We start from the raw sequence: 22,863 nt of genomic DNA on the forward strand, positions 1-22,863 counted from the left end.
CCTCCTCCCTCCTCCTCCTCCTCCCTCCTCCTCCTCCCCCTCCCCCTCCTCCTCCCTCCTCCTCCTCCCCCTCCTCCTCCTCCTCCCGTACCACCCAGGGCCCTCTAGCGGCCCCCGCCCCCCCCAACACCCCCCCCCCACCCCCCCCCCCACCCCCCCCCCCACCTTCCCGAGCCCGCCCCGGCTGCGCCGACCCCTCCCCAGAGCCTGGGGTGTCGTGTGTGTGTGTGTGTGTGTGTGTCCCCGCGAGCTCAACCCCTTATATTAGACACTGGAGAATCCTCACGGGAGGATGCTGTTGGATGGGGTGGTGCGGAGGGGGGGGGGGGGGGGGGGGGCTTAGAGGGGGGGGCTCGCCCTGCTGCCCCTGCACCCTCACTCTGTCCCATGGCGCCGTGGATGCCCCCTCTAAGGGGGCTCGGGGGTCAAACATGGGGGTCCGGAGCCCCAAGTCCATCAGCCTTCAGAGGTGGGGGCAGACGTACCCCCGGGGGCTAACGCTGCAGCCCCCTGCCCAGGAGATGCCCGTGGAGATGGCCCAGGAGCTGACCATGGAGATGCCCAAAGAGATGCCTAAGAAGATGCCCAAGCTGTCTGTTGCCCAAGGAGATGCCCAAGGAGATGCCCAAGCTCTCTGTTGCCCAAGGAGATGCCCAAGGAGATACCCAAGAAGATACCCAAGAAGATGCCCAAGCTGTCTGTTGCCCAAAGAGATGCCCAAGGAGATGCTCAAGGAGATGCCCAAGAAGATGCCCAAGCTCTCTGTTGCCCAAGAAGATGCCCAAGCTGTCTGTTGCCCAAGGAGATGCCCAAGCTCTCTGTTGCCCAAGGAGATGCCCAAGGAGATGCCCAAGGAGATACCCAAGAAGATGCCCAAGCTGTCTGTTGCCCAAGGAGATGCCAAGGAGACGCCCAAGCTGTCTGTTGCCCAAGGAGATGCCCAAGGAGATGCCCAAGCTGTCTGTTGCCCAAGACGATGCCCACATCCCAAGGAAACCAGGAGTCGTGTTCCAAGGAAACTAGGTGATGGACTCTCCTTCGAAGCTCAGCCACAGTGGTAGACACTGAAGACTCCACGCCAGGAGACCAGGAGCAGGCAGAGCCTGGCAGGGTGGGGTGGTGCCCCCTGGCCACACGCGCAGAGGACGCAGCTGCGATCCCTGAAAGCTTGAGGGTCTGCGGGGGGGTTGCCCTCAGAGCAGAACCTCTCTGGATCCAGTGAAGGCAGATCTTCCTCCTTGGAGAACTTTCCTGTGCCCAATGGAGGCAGAGGATCTTCCTCCATGGGAGATCCTCATGGACCCCAAAAAAGGCAGACCTCCCTCCATGGAGATCAGCCCAGTACCCAATGTGGGAAGAGAACCTCCCTCCATGGAGATCCTCTCTAGACCCAATGAAGGAAAGAGGATCTTCCTCCATGGAGATCCTCCTGGACCCAACGGAGGCAAGAGGATTTCCTCCATGGAGATCCTCCTGGACCCAATGAAGGCTGAGGATCTTCCTCCATGGAGATCCTCCTGGACCCAGTGACGGCTGAGGATCTTCCTCCATGGAGATCCTCCTGGACCCAGTGACGGCTGAGGATCTTCCTCCATGGAGATCCTCCTGGACCCAATGAAGGGCTGAGGATCTTCCTCCATGGAGATCCTCCTGGACCCAATGAAGGCTGAGGATCTTCCTCCATGGAGATCCTCCTGGACCCAATGAAGGCTGAGGATCTTCCTCCATGGAGATCCTCCTGGACCCAGTGACGGCTGAGGATCTTCCTCCATGGAGATCCTCCTGGACCCCAGTGACGGCAGAAGGGTTTGGGGTGTTTGGGGTTGGGTATATCTGGGACAACCCCGCCTGCGTCAGCTGGGGACATTGCTGGGGAAAGGGGGGGACCTTCCGAAGTGGAGGACATCCTGGGGAGGGGCACCACAGGTCGGGGGACAAACGTAGCCTCAACCGCAGGTGACTCACCGTCACCACCACAGACGGTAAACTGGTGCAGGCTGCCAGGCTGGTTGAGTTTTCTCGCGATGGGGGGGTGGGGGGGGTGGGTTATTTTTGGACGTCCTACCTAAGGTGACCCCCAAAACCTCTGGTTTTCCGCACGGGAAGAGCTGGGATCCACAGCTCCTCCAAGGAGAAGCAGAAGCCACCCGCCGGGTTTTACACTAATCTATTTTTTATTCAACAATACAAACACAACTCCTGCTCATCTTGGGAAGAGATGGACCAGGCAGCCGGCGCGGCCGCAACCCCAAAAACGCCAGGAAATGCCCCGGATTTGTGTCCTGCTCCCATCCCTGAGGTTCACCCCAGGGGTTCATCTCTTTTCAGCTGGGAATTACCCGCGGGGGATGCTCCCCGTGATCTCCTGGCGGTTTCTTTCCAACCACGGGTGGTGCTACCTCCTCCCCGTCACCGATGGATTCCCACCGCGAGCTCTCCTCTGCACGGCGAATGATTGGCCAACCCAAGAGGAGCCGGGAGCATCCCCGCTTGGGGACAAACCCCTTCCTCGTCCCTGCTCCTGTCCCCCACAGCCTCCAGCTCACCCCCACACGGTGGGGTCCTCCAACCCCAGGTGGGCTCCCGCTGAATAAATACAATAAATACATTAAATAAACCGCTCAACGCCGGGGTCCGCACCGAAGCGGCGCCGGCAGCCAAACCACAGCGCGTGGCTGGGAGCCGACGCCCAGGCTCGTTTCTTAACCACAGAGCCACAAAATCGGGATGTTTTGCCCCAAAAAGGTGTCATTCGGTAGACGGCATCATCACGCCCCGAGCGCGGCTGGGAGGCCTCGGCTTTGGGTGCTGGTCAAGGCTGGCAGCATGGGGATGGTGGGATGGGCAAGGCATGAAGCCACCCCAGATATTTTGGGGTGTCTTCGAGTTTGGCGAGGAGCCGGTGGGATCTCCCCCGCCCCCAACCCCATCCTCTTCCCTCCTGCGCCTCCCCAGCCCGCTCAGCACCGTTTCCCCAACACCCATGGAGGTGGTTTCTCCTGGCCTACGCGTGGAGAAGGAGCGTGGTTGGGACGTCCTGATGTCCACTGGCAGGAATAGGTCTGATTTTCTGGAGGGGGACCCTCCCCCCCCCCCCGAATTCCCACTCGGCCCCCCAGCCCCATCTCCATCCTCCCCTATCTACCCTACCTTCCTACTCTACCCTACGAAAACTACGTCCTCGGGGCCGGGGGTCGGTGCCACCGGGGGACATCACCGGCTTGGGAGCGCCCATCCCCGTGGCACCCATCACGCACGGGGGCTACCCACGGCACCCCGCAGCAGCGGTGGGGGGATGGGAGCCACCCAGGGGGGTCAACCCTACGTTCCCCCCCCACCCCCTTTCTCCCCAGTCGCCCCCGGTTAACGGGGCGTGAGCTCATCCGGTGGCTCCTCCGGCGGCTCTTCCTCACCGTGGCTACGGAGATGACGGTGAAGATGGGAGCTGACGCCAAAACGCCGGCCGCACTGCGGGCAGGGGAAAGGCTTCTCACCGGCGTGCGCCCGGCGGTGCTTGGCCACGCCGAACCGTCGGCGAACGCCTTGCCGCAATCGGGGACAGGCGTGCCGGGGGACCGGCGTGAGCCCGTTGGTGCTTATGGAAGTGTAGGGTGCTGTTGAAGCTCTTCCCGCAGTCGGCACAGATGTGGGGTTGCCCGCCGGCGTGGGTACGTTGATGCCGGTAGAGGTGGGAGGTTCCGGCCGAAACGTTTGCCGCAGTCCCCGCATTGGTAGGGTCGTTCACCGGTGTGGATACGTTGGTGTCGTTCCCAATGGGAGCTCCAGGAGAAACTCTTCCCGCAATCACCGCAACGGTAGGGTTTCTCACCGCCGCCGTGGAGGCTGCGCCAATGCCGGGCGTATTGGGCGCGGGCGCCGAAGGCTTTACCGCACTCTTCGCAACGGAAAGGACCGTCGCCCAGATGAAGACGTTGGTGTTGACCAACGCCGGCCCATCACCAAAACTTTTCCGGCACAGGGTGCACTTGTAGGGTCGTTGGCCGGTGGTGGGTGCGTTGGTGCCGGTCGAAATGGAGGGTGCTACCAAAACTACGCCCGCAGTAGGTGCAGATGTAAGAGCGACCGCCGGCGTGGGTGCGTTGGTGCCGGTAGAGGTGGGAGCTACGGCTAAAACGCTTACCGCATTCAGGGCACTGGTAGGGCTTCTCCCCAGTATGGATGCGCTGGTGCCGGTCAAAATGGGAGCTCCAACTGAAGCTCTTACCGCAGTGACCGCACTGGAAGGGCAAGCGACCGGTGTGCAACCGTTGGTGGGGTCACCAGCTCCTTGTTACGGCGGAAAGCTCTTGCCGCACTCCTCGCATTTATACGGCAACCCCCGGGGCCGTGCCGGCGGAGCCGGTGGAGCCGGCCGTTCGGCGGCGTGAGCCCGTTGATGCCGGTAGAGGTTGGAGCTGACGTTGAAGCTCTTGCCGCAGTGGAGGCAGAGGAAGGGTTTCTCCCCGGTGTGGGTCCGCCGGTGTTTGCTGAAGTGGGAGCTGCAGCTGAAGCTCTTGCCGCATTCCCCGCACTCGTAACTCTTCTGCAACATGATGATGCTCTTGAAGTTGGAGAAGGCACCAGCTCCCGCCCCCGGTCAGGTCCCGCCGACCTCCTGCCGCGCCGGGCGAGTCAATCTGCTGGACCACGGTCCAACGTAGGGTCTCCCGTGCCGGGCTGCGGTCGCCCGGTGGGCTCTCCTCGGCGTGACCCAACAGGGTGGCCGTATCCAGATCTACGATCTCAGGGTCACCCACCGCCGGGGGGTCCCTCTCGGTGTCGCTTGGTGTCGCTGGGGTGGCGGAGGAGGGGGGAGATGGGGGTCAGTCCCAGTGATGGGGGGCTACCAGGGATGGAGACCCCCTTCCCATGGGAACATCAAGGGGGCTGGGCTGGTGCACCCCAGAACTTTGAGCTTCTCGGTGCAGGGACCGAGGACGGGGGGTTCCATTCTGGGGGGACGCTGCAGGATCTGGGTGCTCAGGGAGGGTCTCCAAGCCCTCCCCAAGGCTGGGGCGCAATGAGGACCCCACCCCACCTCGACCCTCCTCGATACTTACTCTGCATCACTGGGGGGTCGCGGGCATCCTCCTCCTCCTCACCCTCAAAAAGCACCTTCTGCTCTGGCTCTGCAGCCCCCCAGGGGTCCATCGCCCATTCCCACACCTCGGCCAGTGGCACGGGGACCCTGGAAAGCCAAGACCACCCCATCACCACCCCACAGCCCCCCCCCCCCCAAAAAGCATCGCCGCCGGCTCGGTGAAACTTGGGGTTCAGGGGAGGGGTCCCAGCACCCGGCATGAGGACAAGTTTGGGGGTCTCCATTTGTGGGGTGGCCCCAGGCCCCGTGGGTGACACTGGAGGGGACAACCAGAGGCCAGCGTGGGGTGGCAGGACCAGGCCCCCCCGGTGAGATGGAGGAGACCGCCCTGGTCCCCCATCCCCACTGCCCATAAGGTCTATAGGGGACGGAGGGGACCCCACTGGGACTACAGGGCATGGACAGGACCCCCCCCAGACCCATCCCTGCTCCCCCCGGGTCTATAGGGGACAAAGGGGACCCCACTGGGGCTATAGGCATGGACAGGGCCCCCCCAGACCCATCCCTGCTCCCCCCCGGCTCTATAGGAGATGGAGAGGACCCCCCCAGACCCCATCCCTGCTCCCCCCTGGGTCTATAGGGGACGGAGGGGACCCCACTGGGACTACAGGGCATGGACAGGACCCCCCCAGACCCATCCCTGCCTCCCCCCCGGGTCTATAGGGGATGGAGGGGACCCCCCGGACCCCATCCCTGCTCCCCCCTGGGGTCTATAGGGGACGGAGGGGACCCCACTGGGTCTATAGGGCATGGACAGGACCCCCCCAGACCCATCCCTGCTCCCCCCCGGCTCTATAGGGGATGGAGGGGACCCCCCCGGACCCCATCCCTGCTCCCCCCCTGGGTCTATAGGGGATGGAGGGGACCCCACTGGGGCTATAGGCATGGACAGGACCCCCCCCAGACCCATCCCTGCTCCCCCCCTGGGTCTATATGGGACGGAGGGGACCCCACTGGGGCTATAGGCATGGACAGGACCCCCCCCAGACCCATCCCTGCTCCCCCCTGGGGTCTATAGGGGATGGAGGGGACCCCCCCGGACCCCATCCCTGCTCCCCCCTGGGTCTATAGGGGATGGAGGGGACCCCACTGGGGCTATAGGCATGGACAGGACCCCCCCAGACCCATCCCTGCTCCCCCCCGGGTCTATAGGGGATGGAGGGGACCCCACTGGGGCTATAGGCATGGACAGGACCCCCCCAGACCCATCCCTGCTCCCCCCCGGGTCTATAGGGGATGGAGGGGACCCCCCCGGACCCCATCCCTGCTCCCCCCTGGGTCTATAGGGGATGGAGGGGACCCCACTGGGGCTATAGGCATGGACAGGACCCCCCCAGACCCATCTCTGGTCCCCCCTGGTTCTATAGGGGATGGAGGGGACCCCACTGGGGCTATAGGGGATGGAGGGGACCCCCCCGGCCCCCCATCCCTGCTCCCCCCTGGCTCTACACAGGATGGACGGGCCCCCCCCCGCCCCCCTATCCCCATCCCCCCCGGGGTCTATAGGGGATGGACGGGACCCCCCCTCCCTCCATCCTCCCTCCCCCCACCCAGGGACAAAGCCGGGCGGCGCCGGGAGCGCCCCCCCACACACTCCCCCCCGCTCCGTGCGTGTTACGGGGGGGGGGGGGGGGAGCTCCCCGTTACCTGCCCCCCCGGGCCGGGCAGGGAGGGGGTGGGGACCCACAGCGACCCCTAAGGACCACAAAGGCGACTCCGGGGGTCCGTTCCCTTCGGTCCCGGTGGCTCCAGCTCGAGGCCGTGTCCCCCCCCCCCCCTTCCTGTCTGTGCCCCCCCCGCCGGGTCCCGGTTGCTCCATCCCCTTCCTGTGTGTCCGGGCTCACCGAGCCGGCGTGCAACAGCCCCGGCGTCGCCCCCCCACCCTCGCTTCTCCCCCCCTCCCCTCCCCCAATTCCCCCCCCCCTTTCCCCCCCCCTCCCCCCCCCCCGGTGCTCCAGCGCCTCCGCATCCCTCCGCTCCCCGGTACCAGGTAACGGGGGAGACCCCCGGGGTTGGGGGGAGGGGGGGGGCGGCACGGACACGGACACACGGCCCCGCCCGGCCGCACCCCCGACGCCCCCCTCCCCCCCCCCGGAGATGGGGAAGGGGGGGTGCTCCCCATCCTCCCCTCGCCCACCCCCCTCTATTTTACACCCCCCTCCCCGCCTTCACCTCGCTCGCGTTTCCCCTCCCCCCGCCCCCGCGTCCAGCCGCGTTGTTTTTATCACCCCCCCCAAAAAAACCTCTTCTTGCACCCACCGACCCCCCTCTGCACCCACCTGCCCCCACCGACCCCCCCGTTTCTCCCCTCTTTGCATCCAACCACGATTCTCATTTTCCCCCCAGCCCTGTTGCATTTTAATCCGCGCCCCCCCCCCCCTTTAATTTCCACCCCTTGGTTGCATTTAACCCCCCCATCCCCACCCCCACTCCCTGGGGACACCCCCACCCGTTATTTAGTGCTCCCCGACCCTGGGGGGGAGGGGGGGGGAGGGAGGGTCCTTCCCCCAAGGTATGTACTGGGGGGGGCTTTGGGGTGAAGCACCCTGGGGGGGGGGGGGGGGGGCGCACCCATCGCTACCCAGGTGGGGACCCCCTATACGAGCCATACATCCAGCTGGAGGTGGAGGGGGGACCCAGTCTGGGGGTGCGCCCCCCCCTCCCCGTGAAACCACGATACCTGAACTGGAGCTGTTTGTGTTGCAGGGACTGGTGAGACCCCCGCCCCCCCCCCCCCAAAAAAAAAAAAACAAACAACCAACCCCAACGTGCCGGCACCAGGACGAGCCTGGACCACTGGGACGAGATGCAGGAGAGCTACGAGAGCGTCATCTCCCTGGGTGAGCTCTTAATTTCCCCTCATTTATTATTCTTCAAGGAGAGTAAAATTAAATTAATTGGCCTTAACGAGTGGCTGAATTCCTACTGGTGTACAAACAACCACCATCGCCAGGGTTGGGCTTAAATAGAGGGGTGGGGGTTTCAACCGGGACCCCATTCCCAGTGCCCTTGGCCACCCCCATCCTGGCGTTATAATTTTGGGGGGGGGAGAAGAGCTGTAAACCGGTGTCCAACTGTCTCCCCCAGCGGAGGGAAATCGCCATCAGTTGGCCGCGCATCACCGCCTTCGCCGAATCCCACCGGAGGAGGGGGGCTGGTGTCGGGTAAGTCACCCATGGTGCCGGTGGTGATGACCGGGGAACGTGGTTTGGAAGCCCCAAAACCATGGGGTGGTCGGTGTGGGACGGGGTCGGGGAGAAGCCAGATACAACCGTGGCGATGCCGGGGGGATGCGGGCAGCCAACTGGGGAGTGTTCCGGTGGCGGGGCCGGATCCTCACCCCCCTTCTTCCCTCTAGACGATGGGTTGTTGAGCGAGAATGAAGAGGAAGATCCACCACCCGGGCGAGCTGGAGAAGGTCGACACCGAGGCGACGCCAGCGGGGAAGCCCAAGGGGACCAGCCCCACCAGCGCGGAGGGGACGAAGCCCAGCGATGGTCCCCAAAAACCAGAGAACCAGCCCCGAAAGCCATCGGGCAAGCGACAGGCAAAATCCGGCCACCGAGGCTTCAAGAAATTTCCGCCGCGCAGCTTGCTTGGCCACGGCCGCTGCCACGACTGCGGCAAAGCGTTGGCTTTCGCTTCAGCCTTCAACAAACGCCGGCGAGGCACCGAACGCCCCCATAAATGCCCTGAATGCGGCAAATGTTTTCGGCTCAGCTCAACCCTCATCACCCACCAACGCCGGCACGCCGGTGAGAAACCCTACAAGTGCCCCGACTGCGGCAAGACCTTCAGCGTGGGCTCAGCGTTCATCCAGCATCAACGGGTGCACGCCGGCGCCGGTGCCGGCACGGCGCCTTGCCAATGCGGCGTCTGCGGGAAGAGTTTCCCAGCCAGTGCCAGTTTGGTCAAGCACCAAAAATTACACCTGGAGGAAAAACCCTACAAATGTGGGGATTGCGGGAAGGGCTTCAACTGGAATTCGCATCTGGAGCGGCATCGCCGGATCCACACCGGCGAAAAGCCCTACGCCTGCCCGGAGTGCGGGAAGAGCTTCAGTTGGAGCTCCCACCTCGACCGGCATCGCCGGACCCACGCCGTGGCCGGCGAACCCGCTTGCCGTTGCACCGACTGCGGGCGCTGCCCGGTTCCCCGCGGCGCCGAAGGTTCCAAAAGCCCCGAGAAGCCCTTGCAGTGCAGCGAGTGCGGGAAGGGCTTCACCAAGAGCGCGGCGTTGGCCAAGCACCGGCGCACCCACGCCGGCGAGAAGCCCTACAAGTGCGGGGAGTGCGGGAAGGGGTTCGGCTTGAACGCCGCCTTGCTGCAGCACCAACGCAGCCATGCCGCCGGCAAACCCTACCAGTGCGGGGACTGCGGCAAGAGCTTCGCCTGGAGCTCCCACCTGGACCGGCATCGCCGTATCCACATGGGTGAGAAGCCCTACCGCTGCGGCGATTGTGGGAAGAGCTTCTCCCAGAGCTCCCACTTGGAGAGGCACCAACGGGTCCACGCCGGTGCCGAGCAGCCCTGCCAGTGCACCGACTGCGGGAAGAGCTTCTTGGCCTCCAACAAGCGCCGGCGGCTGTTGACCACCACCACCGAACGAGCCTGTAAATGCACCGATTGCGGCAAGAGCTTTCTTTGGGGTGCCCGCGCCCGACCGGCGCCGGAGAGGACCCATAAGTGCAGCGAGTGTGGGAAGAGCTTCACTTACCGGGCAGAGAACGTCAAGCACCAAGGGACGCAGACCGGGGAGAAACCCTATACCTGTCCCGAATGCGGGAAGAGCTTTGGGCAAAATTCGGCGTTGGTGAAGCATCGGCGGATGCACACGGGAGAGAAGCCCTACAAGTGCGGGGACTGCGGGAAGAGCTTCAGCGTCCGCTCCAACCTCATCAAGCACCAACGGACCCACCTTGGCGAGAAGCCCTACAAGTGTCCCGACTGCGGGAAGGGTTTCATCCAGAAGTCGGACCTCACCAAGCACCGCCGGATGCACACCGGGGAGAAACCCTACAAGTGCAACGTCTGCGGCAAATGCTTCAGCGTCTCCTCCAACCTCATCAAGCACCAACGCATCCACCTGGGCGAGAAGCCCTACCAGTGCTCCGAGTGCGGCAAGAGCTTCATCCAGCGCTCGGAGCTCACCATCCACCAGCGCGTCCACACCGGCGAGAAGCCCTACAAGTGCCCCGAGTGCGGCAAGTGCTTCAGCCGCAGCTCCCACCTCAACCGGCACCAGCGCACCCCACGCCGGGGACAAGCCCAAAGCCGCCGCTGCCAGCGCCGCCGCCGCCGCCGCCAGCCCTCTGCCCCCCTCCGGCGCCTTCTCCGGCGCCACCTTCTCGCCGCCGTTGGGGGGCTCGGTGGCCCCCATCCCCTCGCTGCCCTCCCTTCCCCGCCTCCCCCTCGCCCCTGCCCATCCCCTTCCCTGTCCAGCCCCGCGCTGGACCTGCCGTGGGCCCTGTCCTTCCCTGCCCGCGCCTTCCCCCACCCGTCGTTCCCCTCGGCCCCCGCCTCGGGGGGCCCAGACCCCCTCCCTGATCAACTGAGCGGTGCCCGGCCCTGGCCATGGCTCCGTCCTCCTCCCAGCCTCCCCAGCCGCTCGCCCAACACCCAACCGGCGTTGGCCTCAACGACTCGTCGCTGGGGGGGCTGCTCCTGCCCAGAGCCCTTCAGCCTCGGTGGCTAATTAACGATCTCTCTAATTAGAGGATGGGAGAGTCCCCTTCATCCCGTGGCTCCATCCTCCTCCCAACCTCCCCAGCCGCTCGCCCAACACCCAGCTGGGGCTGACCTCCAAGGCCCGTTGTTGGGGAGCCTGTTCTTGCTCGGAGCCTTTCAGCCTTCGGGGCTAATTAATAATCTCGCTAATTGGGGCGCGAGGGACCCTGGCTGCAGCCCCAGCTCCATCCTTCCCCCAAACCTCCCCAGCCGCTCGCCCAACACCCAACCGGCGTTGGCCTCAACGACTCGTCCCTGGGGGGGCTGCTCCTGCCCAGAGCCCTTCAGCCTCGGTGGCTAATTAACGATCTAATTAGGGGATGAGGCGGCTGCTCTAACCCTGACCACAGCCCCCGGCTCCATCCTCTTCCCAGCCTCCCCAGCCGCTCGCCCAACACCCATCCTGGGTCGGCCTCGAAGCCCCGGTGTTGGGGGGCTTATTCCCACCCAGAGCCGTTCAGCCTTTATGGATAATTAATGAGCGCGCTGCTGGCACCGGGTGCCCCCACCCCCGGCATCCCCCCCAGCTCCACACCAGCACCCCAACCTCCACCCAAGCCACCCCACTTCCCACCCCACCGCTCAACCCAGCATCTCCCATCGGTGCCCCCCCAGCTCAACCCACCTCGCCCCTCTGCTCCTCATCGGATGTAGCTCCACGTCATCACCCCCCACCCACATACCACCCTCTGGTCCCACCTTGGAGCATTTTGGGAGAAAAAATGGCAAAAAACGGCGGTTTTCCCACGCTGCCACATCACCTTCTGCCCACCCCGAGCTTCCGCAAGGGACTCTGGGATATTTCCACATCCTCGTCTCCTGCAGCGTCTCCCTGAGCTCGTCTTATCCCACCTCATTCCTCAGAAACGGAGCCAGTCAGGGTTTTCTTTTATTATTTTTTTCCATTCAGAAAGAAAATAACTTTTGGGCAAAACCACACGATTTTGTGATGTCCTTGATCAGGCACTTAATGGAATATTTTGGTGGGGTTTGGGGTTTTTTTTCCTTTTCCACACGGACTTTGCAAAAACTTTCATGCATTTGTGGTGGGGTTTGGTTTTTTTATTATTATTATTATTATTATTACTAGTTTTCCTGAATTTTTATGTTTGCTTTTGCTCCGTCCCTCGGGGCGGGATTTGGCGCATTTCGGTACTATCAGGAAAAGGCGGCGGCAGTGCTTTTTTTTGCTGCCTGAAATCCTGATTTCTCCCATTTTCCAATTCCTCCCCATTACCGGGAGAGCGAGGGCTTCTCGGGGGAAAATAAATGCAGAAGAATTTAAAATTCAAGAAGAAACAACCCAAAAAACTGCTAAAAAAAACCAGAAAAGGTTACACACAAAATGTAAAATCATCAAAAGAAATACAGAAGAAAAAGAATTAAGGCTGAGAATGACTTTGGTTTTTTCCCCGAAAGAGAATAAAAAGGTGAAATAAGACTTTTGGAAAAGTAAGAAGTTGCTGAAATTGCTGGAAATGGGAAGGTTTTGACTGAAAACGAAATAATTGAAGAGGTGCAGAGATGCTACGGGAAGGACTCATCGCGTTTATTGAAGAAATAAATATCGGCAAGCAGACCAGGTAGTAACGTAGGTGCAAAAAAAAAGAGGAAAAATGTCAAAATATGGAAAAAAAAAATATAGAAAATGAAAAAGGAGGAAAAGAAAGCAAAGGATGTATGGAATGAAAAAAAGTCAGTGATAAAAATAGAGAAAGGGGTAAAAACAACCGTCCCGAGGAAGTACCGGAGTACATGGCAGGCAGCGCTGCGGGAAGCGGGAGCCAAGCCGGCGTCGGATGCGGCAGTGCCGGGAATTGCTGCCAGACCATTGGATGTGGAAAAAAATAAGAATTAAAAAAAAAATAAATAAAAAATTAATGCCCAGAGCAGAAGGAATTGACTCCGGGTGTTTGCTCAAGGATTGTGAAGCTTGGAGGTGTGATGGATGGAGGAGAAGGGATGCACAGCGGGATGCGGAGCTGCACCATCCCCTGGCCTGAGGATTGTCCCCGGCTCCATGCAACGTGTCTGGGGACCTGCCTGGCTTCCCGGCCTACCCTGCTGAAAACTGGGGTGTCACCGATGCCACCACCGCGGTGTCACTGATGGTGGAACCAGGACATCTCTGCTGGCACAACCAGGATGTCCTTGATGGTACAACCATGATGTCAACGGTTGCTCAACCAGGATGTCACCGGTGGCACAACCGGGATGTCCTTGATGGTACAACTAGGATGTCCTTGATGGTACAACCATGATGTCAACGGTCGCTCAACCAGGATGTCACCGGTGACACAACTGGGATGGCACAACTGAGATGTCACTGCTGGCCCAACCCTGATGTCACCGAGGATGTTAATTCTGTCTTTGCATTGTGGGGGGACCCTCCAGAGACCCCCAGCGGGTTCAGATCCCCAACGTTCCCCCAGGGAGCTGCCCTGAAGGCAGCACCAGCCCCACTTTGGGGGAAGAAACTCGTTAGAAGGAGCCCCAAAGTCTCATGTTCTTGCCTCAATTTTGGCCAACAGTCAATGGGAGCTGCCGTTGGGGGTGGCTTTTGGCGCCCACCTCCAAATCACCCCAGCCAGGCATTAATTATGCATTAATGAGCATGTTGTTGGTGCTCACCATGCCCTTGGACTAATTGTGCATTAATGAGCACGCTAATTACACGCTGCCCGCGCAGGCACTGTCCTGCCTTGGGGCTCTCTGGCCAATTTGGGCCAAATTAGCCCAAAATCAAGGGCATGGTGAGATGATGTGGCTTGGTCACCTCTCCAATGCTCTGTGGGTGGGGTCACCAAGGGGGGGGGATGTGAGGAGACCCCCTCCCCACCACTCTTCAGAGCCCAGGACCTCATGAATGGAATGTGGGGAAGGGGGAGGAAGAGGAGGGGCAGGGATGAAGTCTAGAACCTTCCCCCAAGGTTCAAATAATTGTTTTAGGAGGACACGGTGACCGTGCCATGGGGCGCAGGGTCCCCAACGGAGCCACAAGGGACAAAAGCCACCCCGAAAAGAGGACGAAGAACTTCAGCGGGTATATGCTGGGGGGGAGGGGGGTGGGAACCCACACCAAACTGTGATTTAAGTGAAATTTATATATTTTCTGGTGTTGTCCGTGCTTCCGAAACCGGCATGGACGTGTCGCTGTGCTGCTTGTCAACGGTCCCCTCCGTGTCCGCTTTCGGGGACCGCCTCGCCTCGTCACCACGGCTCGCGTCTTATTTTTATTTTTAATATTTTTTTTTTTTTTTTGGAGTCGCTTTCTTTCCATGAGTAGTAATAAATTAGAGCCTAGCTACCCCGGCAGTGCTGCAGTCCTTTTCCCGGGGTCGTTCCTCTTCCATTGGCTTTGGAGGGCTTCAAACCACATCAAGATCCAGTTTTCCAAGGGTTTTTTTCTCCCCTTTTTCCTTTTGGTTGGGTTTCCAGTTGGGTTGCCCCAGGTGGAAGCCCAGTTGCCACTAACCCTGCAGTTCAAAATGTGCGTTTTCCGGTGCAAGATGCCCACAAATCCAGTAAAAATGTGTCGGGGCGGAGGGAAGTGTCAAGCCTTCACCAGCTGAGCCCTTCAGTCACGGCCACTTGGGTAGCCAAGAGGGCAGTGGCACCAAAACCACCTTTTTAACCCCAAAAGGCCACTCCATTCGGGCCGTGGGGGAGGATTGGGTCCCACCGTGTCCCTAGGGATGCTCCAAACATCTGCCAGTGAACCCCAAGGAGAAGAAAGTAAATTAACCCACCCACCCACCCCCAAGACTCCAAGGGGCACCACCAACCATGGCCACAACCCACCAAGCCAAGGGCAAGCCAGGATGGCAGCCCACGGCGCAGGTCGCGCATGGATGCTCCACCAAGAATTCTGCAGAAGGATGAAGATCCCCAGGGTTGGGCTTCAATAGAGCCCCTAGGCCGTGGGCAGGGGGTGGTGGGGGTCCCAAGTGGGCATGGTCAGGGTAGTTAATGCCCCCGGGTACCTTCAGCCTCCAAAATGTTTTTTTTTTTTAGGGTGGCTCTGCAGGACATCTCCAAGGGGTCCAGGATGTCTCCAAAAGGGTTCAGCATGTCTCAGAGGTGTTCAGCACATCTCCAAGGGGTTCAGGACATCCTCAAAGGGGTTCACAGCTCAAAGCATCACTTCCCAAGCAGGTCCCTGGGGAGAAGCGAGCAGCACCAACACCTTGGAGGACTTACTGGGGAAGAAGAGCAGACCCCCTCCCACCCCATGGATTGGGGAAGGGCTGAGCACCCCAAGTGCAACCCCCCCAACCCCAGGGGACACTGCTCCCTCAGCCACTGTCCCCGCACCCACCCCAGGGACGAGGAGCCGGTGCCAGCCCCATCACCACCCCACAGCTCTGCCATGGGGCACAGACCCCCTGGGCACGACCCAATTTTGGGGTCCAACCCAAGAACCTCCCCCCCCAGAGTCCTGGACTTGGCTCTGCTGGAGCAGAAGGTTCTGAGGAAACATCTGCGGGGGGGAACGCTGCCAGGAGGGGAACGGGGTGGGGTCTTTATTTTTAGATTGATATTAAATTTCTGTTGTCTTAATTAAATTGCTGCCAGGGTTGGGGGGAAGGGGTCTGCGTGGAACACGTATATATTCCTACATTTCTTTGGGGAAGGTTTCCATGGATAAGTGTCTTAATAAATGCATAAAAAGGATGTAGGAATTTCTTTTTTTTTTAATGCTGGAGTAATTGTGGTGGCTGTGCTACGGGGAAATTATAAAAATGGAACAAAACTGCCTCCAAAGTCTTAATCTGGGGGGAAAAAAAACCGGGATGAAGAGGGATATGGGGGAGCAACATCAAACGATTGTGATGTCCTCCCAAACCCAAAGGTTTCACACGGGTTGTTCCCTGAAGGGCAAATCCAACCACTCCAGCAAAGCCAAAAATAGCCGGCGAGGAAAAGCCGTGTCGGGGGGAAGCATCTTGCCCCGGAGCAGCTGCAGAGGTGGCTCCTGTCTTGGGTTTCTCCACACGACGCTGAGGTGAGCTTGGTTCCTTTGTTCCTTCGAGAAAGTCAGATACAACCACAGGCTCTAAAGAACCCAACATCCGTGTGACGAGGACATCCGTGCTGCTCCTGCAGCGTCCCCATCCCTGCCTCCTCCGGCATCACGGAGAAGAGTTGGGCTCCATCAGGGTTCGGGCTCCATCAGGGTTCGGGCTCCATCAGGGTTCGGGCTCCATCCTCCTCACCATCCACGGTCCTGTCACCTGCAAGGACAGAGGTGCTGATGCAGGATCCCAAAGTGTCCCACCAAACCCCCCCCACATCCCCGGTGGATGGAGGTTTGGAGCCAAGACCTGGAGATGATCCACTCCAACCAGCTCAAGCAAGGACTTCTAGACCCACGTCCATATCCTTCAGCATCTCCAAAGGTGGACCAGCTCCAGGAAGCCTCTTCCAACCTTCTCCCATCGTGGCCAACCTTCTCCCATTGTGGCCAACCCCTTCTCCCATCGTGGCCAACCCCTTCTCCCATCGTGGCCAACCCCTTCTCCCATCGTGGCCAACCTTCTCCCATCGTGGCCAGCCTTCTCCCACCGTGGCCAACACCTTCTCCCATCGTGGCCAACACCTTCTCCCACCGTGGCCAACACCTTCTCCCATCGTGGCCAACACCTTCTCCCACCGTGGCCAACCTTCTCCCATCGTGGCCAACCTTCTCCCACCGTGGCCAACCTTCTCCCACCGTGGCCAACCTTCTCCCATCGTGGCCAACACCTTCTCCCATCGTGGAATATCTCAAGTCGGAAGGGATCCGTAAGGATCATTGTGCCCAACTTCTCACAGGAGGGCAGCACCCAAAAAAAAATTTTAAAAGATGGGGCTTTTTTTTTAAGGATGAAGCTAAATTTAATGGGTGTTTTTTTTGGGTTTTTTTTCCTGATTTGTGCCCGATTTCGGAGGGAAAAGGGGGAAAATAAAAAGGAGCTTCCCAATTTCCCACCTTTTTCTGCCATCGGGGCTTGGTGGAGCTCAGGGCTTCATTCTTGGGGGGCGGGCAATGCTTTGGGGACCCCCTTCAACCCCCGCCGCACCCCCCCCCCCCTTTATTTTTTTTATTTTAACGATCGTACAAAACAATCTGCCTCGATTCCCGTAGGAAATCCGCTATTTCCACGGAAAAACGGGGAACTACCCCGCCGACCCCCTCCTCCGCACCCCGCCTGCCCCCCCAGCGCCCCCGAGGATGCTCGGGGGAGGCAGCCGGATGACTGGACCCCCCCCCCCCTCCACGTGAACCCCCCTCCCCCCGCTCCCCGGCGCCTGTTGCAGGCCGGCTCGGTGTGGGAGGACACAGGAAAGGGCCGCCCCTCCCGGAGGAAGCGGAGGGGGAGGTCGGAGCCGGCAGGTACCGGGGGAGGCGGGGGGCGGCTTCGGGAGGGGCTCCGGCCGGACGCGGGGGGGACCCGGGATGCTTTTCCCGGTCCGGAGATGCCTTACCCGGTCCGGAGATGCCCTACCCGGTCCCGGGATGCTTTTCCCAGTTCGGAGATGCCCTACCCGGTCCACGGGATGCTTTTCCCGGTCCCGGGCCGCTTTTCCCGGTTCAGAGATGCCCTACCCGGTCCCCGGGATGCTTTTCCCGGTCCGGAGATGCCCTACCCGGTCCCGGGATGCTTTTCCCGGTCCGGAGATGCCCTACCCGGTCCCGGGATGCTTTTCCCGGTCCGGACATGCCTTACCCGGTCCCGGGATGCTTTTCCCGGTCCGGAGATGCCTTACCCGGTTCGGAGATGCCCTACCCGGTCCCCGGGATGCTTTTCCCGGTTCGGAGATGCCCTACCCGGTCCACGGGATGCTTTTCCCAGTCCCAGGACGCTTTTCCCGGTTCGGAGATGCATTTTCCCTGTTCGGAGATGCCTTACCCCGGTCCACGGGATGCCCTTCCCGGTCTAGGGGATGCTCTTCCTGGTCCCCGGGATGCTTTTCCCGGTTCGGAGATGCATTTCCCAGTGCACGGAATGCTTTTCCCGGTTCGGAGATGCATTTCCCGGTTCGGAGATGCCCTTCCCGGTCCACGGGATGCCCTTCCCAGTCCACGGGATGCCCTACCCGGTCCACAGGATGCTTTTCCCGGTTCGGGGATGCCCTACCCGGTCCAGGGGATGCTCTTCCCGGTCCGGGGGATGCCCTACCCGGTTTGGAGATGTTTTAACTGGTCCAGGGGATGCTTTTCCTGGTCCACGGGATGCTTTTCCCGGTCCACGGGATGCTTTTCCCGGTTCAGAGATGCTCTTCCCGATCCATGGGAAGCCCTACCCGGTCCAGAAATGTTCTTCCCGGTTCAGGGATGCCCTACCCGGCCCGGGGGATGCCTTTCCCAGTCCAGGAGATGCATACCTGGTCCAGAGATGTTTTTCCTGGTCCAGGGGATGCACTACCTGGTCCCAGAGATGCTTTTTCCCTCTCCCAGGGATGCTCTGCTGGGTCCCAGTGGTGCTCATCTTAGTCGTGGGAACGCTTTTCCTGGTCCTGGGACACCTTGGCCAGTCCCAGGGATGCTTTTCGCCATCCCAGGGATGCTCAGCACCTGTCTCGGGGATGCTTTGCACGGCCCTGAAGGTGCTGGGTACCAGAGCGGCTCGGCTTGGCCCGGGGGATGCTCTGCCTGGTCCCAGGGATGCTCTGCTCCACCCTGGATGCCCCAGCGGATCCCAGGGATGCTCCACCTGACCCCAGGGATGCTCAGCTCAGTCCCAGGCCTGCCCAGGTCAGGACATAATGGGGGAGCTGATCCCTCACCCCCAATACCAGGGACCATCCCAACTCTGAACCCCAACTAGAGCCCCCCAGCCTCGGCATTTCCCTCCCACTCCTCTCCCGGATTCCGTTGGGTACCGGTGAAGGGGCTCCCGAGCCCTTCCAGGGGGATGCTGGGCCCCTTTAACCATCACACCAGCTAACACAACCCCCTTTATCCCTCCAGGGTCTGAATGGGGACCCCCCCCGAGGGACCTCGCAACCCCCTGCCCATCCCTGGATCCCTCCTGGTTTGGGGGATCGCAGGGACCGACGGAGGCGTTTGCTGTTTCGGGGGCTGGAGGAGGAGGGGGTTTCACCAGCCATGCAGAACCGCGAGGCATCGGCCTCGCCGGGTGAGTGGCTCCACATCCCCCCGACCCCGCAAAACCTCCCCCATTCCCACGGTGCCGCACTCAGGCATTGGGAACCCTTCGCTGCCTCCCCCCAGATCTCCCCCTCCCCCCCTTTCCGCCTCCCAAATCCCCCCTCCCCCTCTTTCCTCCTCCCAAATCCCCCTTTCCCCCTCCCAAATCCCTCCCCTCCCCTCTTTCCTCCTCCCAAATCCCTCCCCATCCCCCTCTTTCCTCCTCCCAAATCCCCCCTCCCCCTCTTTCCGCCTCCCAAATTCCCCCCTTTCCTCCTCCCAAATCCCTCCCCATCCCCCTCTTTCCTCCTCCCAAATCCCCCTTTCCCCCTCCCAAATCCCTCCCCTCTTTCCGCCTCCCAAATTCCCCCCTTTCCTCCTCCCAAATCCCTCCCCATCCCCCTCTTTCCTCCTCCCAAATCCCCCTTTCCCCCCTCCCAAATTCCCCTCTTTCCGCCTCCCAAATTCCCCCTTTCCTCCTCCCAATCCCTCCCCATCCCCCTCTTTCCTCCTCCCAAATCCCTCCCCATCCCCCTCTTTCCTCCTCCCAAATCCCTCCCCATCCCCCCTCTTTCCTCCTCCCAAATCCCTCCCCATCCCCCCTCTTTCCTCCTCCCAAATCCCTCCCCATCCCCCTCTTTCCGCCTCCCAAATCCCTCCCCATCCCCCTCTTTCCGCCTCCCAAATCCCTCCCCATCCCCCTCTTTCCGCCTCCCAAATCCCTCCCCATCCCCCCTCTTTCCTCCTCCCAAATCCCTCCCAATCCCCCTCTTTCCGCCTCCCAAATCCCTCCCCATCCCCCTCTTTCCGCCTCCCAAATCCCTCCCCATCCCCCTTTCCTCCTCCCAAATCCCTCCCATCCCCCTCTTTCCTCCTCCCAAATCCCCCTTTCCCCCTCCCAAATCCCTCCCCTCTTTCGCCTCCCAAATTCCCCCCCTTTCCTCCTCCCAAATCCCTCCCCTCTTTCCGCCTCCCAAATCTTCCCCCCCTTTCCTCCTCCCAAATCCCTCCCCATCCCCCCTCTTTCCTCCTCCCAAATCCCTCCCCATCCCCCTCTTTCCGCCTCCCAAATCCCCCTCTTTCCTCCTCCCAAATCCCTCCCCATCCCCCTCTTTCCTCCTCCCAAATCCCTCCCCATCCCCCTCTTTCCTCCTCCCAAATCCCCCCTCCCCTCTTTCCTCCTCCCAAATCCCCCCCATCCCCCCCTCTTTCCTCCTCCCAAATCCCCACCTCCCCCTCTTTCCGCCTCCCAAATCCCCCCCTTTCCTCCTCCCAAATCCCCCCCCTCCCCCTCTTTCCGCCTCCCAAATCCCCCCCTTTCCCCCTCCCAAATCCCCCCCCTCCCCCTCTTCCCTCCTCCCAAATCCGTCCCCTCCCCATCCCCCTCTTCCCTCCTCCCAAATCCCTCCCCTCCCCCTCTTCCCTCCTCCCAAATCCCTCCCCATCCCCCCCTTTCCCCCCTCCCAAATCCTCCCCATCCCCCCCTTTCCCCCTCCCAAATCCCTCCCTCCCCCTCTTCCCTCCTCCCAAATCCCTCCCCATCCCTCCCTGCCTTCATCCCCGATCTCCCAGCAGGTGAGGGACCAGCCCAGCACTGGAACCAGCAACATCGGTCCACCAGGAAAATCCCCCGGGAACGGATTCGGCTCATCCCCTCCCCCCCTGGAAAGGGGTTTGACGCCCCGGAGGACCCAATCCCGAGGGAGAAGAGGTTTTTATGCACCGAGTGCGGGAAGAGCTTCAACCACAGCGCCTACCTCCTCCGCCACCAACGCATCCACTCTGGGGAACGTCCTTATCCCTGTTTGAAATGTGGGAAAACTTTTACCTGGAATTCCCACCTGAATTCCCATCAAAAAAACCCACACGGGGGAAAAACCCCCACCGCTGTCCCGAATGCCAGAAATGCTTCAGCCGCCGCTCCAACCTCCTCCGCCATCAGCGCCTGCACGGGATGGAAATTCCTTACGGGAAAAGCTTGAAGGCTGATCGTATCCCGCGCTCCCGGAGCCGCCCGGATGATATTCCCTACGTCTGTTCCGAATGCGGGAAATGTTTCAGCGCTCGTTCCAATCTTTTCCGTCATCAACGTATCCACACCGGAGAAAAACCCTACAAATGTCCGGAATGCGGGAAAAGCTTCGGGCAAAGCTCGGATCTCATCCAACACCGTCGAACCCACACGGGCGAAAAACCCTTTTCCTGCTCGTTTTTGCGGGAAATCCTTTAACGAACGATCCCATCTCACCCGACACCAAGGGCGGCACACGGGAGAAAAACCCTACAAGTGCCCGGAGTGCGGGAAAAGCTTCGTCCAGAGCTCGGATCTTCTAATCCATAAGCGATCCCACGCCGGCGAGACCCCCTATAGGTGTTCGGAGTGCGGGAAACTTTTTCGGGTCAGCTCCAGTTTGGTCCGACATCAGGGATTACACACGGGAGAAAAACCTTATAAATGCGGAGAATGCGGGAAAGGCTTCCGCGCTCGCTCCGTCCTCGTCATCCATCAGCGGCTCCATACGGGAGAACGACCCTACGAGTGTCCGGCTTGCGGGAAACGCTTCGTCCAAAGCTCCAACCTCCGTCGGCATCGACGGATCCATACGGGAGAGAAGCCGTATCCCTGCCCGGCTTGCGGGAAGAGGTTCAGCGTCCGCTCCAGTTTGCTCAAACACCAGCGGCTCCACCAGCCACCCGCGTCCCCAACCCCCCGGCGAGGAAAAAAATTCGGGATGGAGCTCGGGAGGCGAGAAAAAACAAGGGCAGGAGGAGGAATTGCCCCCGTAGGTTCTCCTGAGGATCGCTCCCCCCCCCAAAAAAAAGTGTGTGGGGGGGGGGGGGGGGCACCCTAAAGTGGGGGCTGACCCCAAAAATGTATTTGTCACTTCAGATGCAAACGGCTCGGTGGGGGATTCCCGGTTCCCCCCCCCCCATGCTGGATGCATGAGATGGGGACCCCCCGTATCTGTTTGGGCGATGGGCGCCTCCCCCCACCGTGTTTTGGGGTGAGGGGACCCCCAAATCCCTTGGGGTGCTGGGCGCCCTATCCCGCTGCGTTTTGGGGTGGGGGGCCAGCAACAGCACCCCCAAATCCTTGTGGGGGGGGGGGGGGGTGTGGGGGTGCACCAGCTTCATCCCTTCCCAGCCATAAACCCCAGGATACCCCAATTCTGGGGGGTGTGGGGGGTGTGTCCCGGTCTCCTGGGCCCCTTCCCCAAGCAAAATCAAGGCACTGACCCCCCCCCCCTCCCCATTTTTCCCTATTTCCCCCCAAATTCCTGTTTTTTCCCTGCAAATCCTTCAAGCTGGCTCTGAAATGCCGGGCGAAATCCAGGGAAAGAGCAGGAACAACACTTTGTGCCCCCCAAAACAGCCTGATGTTACCCCAAAACGCAACGCTGCTCCAAAGGAAATCTGTATTATTATTCTTTTTTTTTAAAAAATCAAGTAAACGGGCAAATTGAACTCATTAAAATCGACCCTTTGGGGAATTAAGAGGGGAATTCAGAGGGGAATGGAGATACTTTTAAAAGCTGTAATTTTTTTTAGCCATGAATAAGGAGAATTTAGGGCGGGAATGCGAACGTAATTACTAATAACGGTGATTTTTATTCACGTTAATAATATTTGGGGCTATTCCCTGCGTTTTTCAAGCTTCGGTGATTCGACCCTGTCCCTGCGATGGATTTTTAAAACCTCAGGAAGCAAAACCGCCGCCACGGGGCCGCAACAATCCCGTTCCCAAAGCCGTTGTTCCCGCCTGGAAGTTTCCAACCCTTCCCCAGATCCCAGAATATCGGGGAGGGGGGGGGGAGGGGTACCCCGGGTGCAACGGAGCGAATAAAACCACATGGAAGTGGAGGGGGAGGGGGGGGGGATAAATTTTACTCGCCGGAAAAAT

At 60.7% G+C, this 22,863-nt stretch overlaps 2 protein-coding genes across 2 annotated transcripts; one reads left to right on the top strand and one right to left on the bottom strand.

Moving 5' to 3' along the window:
• Positions 1-2,136: 2,136 nt before the first annotated feature.
• Positions 2,137-6,867, bottom strand: LOC130143281 (zinc finger protein 572-like). The gene is given in 7 exon segments (XM_056325983.1): positions 2,137-3,697; positions 3,699-3,940; positions 3,943-4,006; positions 4,008-4,298; positions 4,301-4,792; positions 5,061-5,188; positions 6,749-6,867. Coding segments are annotated over 5 exon segments (1,056 nt in total). The 5' UTR covers positions 4,553-4,792; positions 5,061-5,188; positions 6,749-6,867; the 3' UTR covers positions 2,137-3,490.
• A 1,326-nt stretch (positions 6,868-8,193) lies between these two features.
• Positions 8,194-22,053, top strand: LOC130143279 (zinc finger protein 850-like). Its single transcript, XM_056325979.1, is given in 8 exon segments — positions 8,194-8,265; positions 8,460-10,791; positions 17,129-17,204; positions 17,341-17,461; positions 18,783-18,951; positions 20,538-20,828; positions 20,831-21,168; positions 21,170-22,053. Coding segments are annotated over 7 exon segments (3,951 nt in total). The 5' UTR covers positions 8,194-8,265; positions 8,460-8,480; the 3' UTR covers positions 21,815-22,053.
• The last annotated feature ends 810 nt before the right edge of the window (positions 22,054-22,863 follow it).

This window comes from Falco biarmicus, assembly GCF_023638135.1.
Source record: "Falco biarmicus isolate bFalBia1 chromosome 21 unlocalized genomic scaffold, bFalBia1.pri SUPER_21_unloc_1, whole genome shotgun sequence".
NCBI lineage: Eukaryota > Metazoa > Chordata > Aves > Falconiformes > Falconidae > Falco > Falco biarmicus.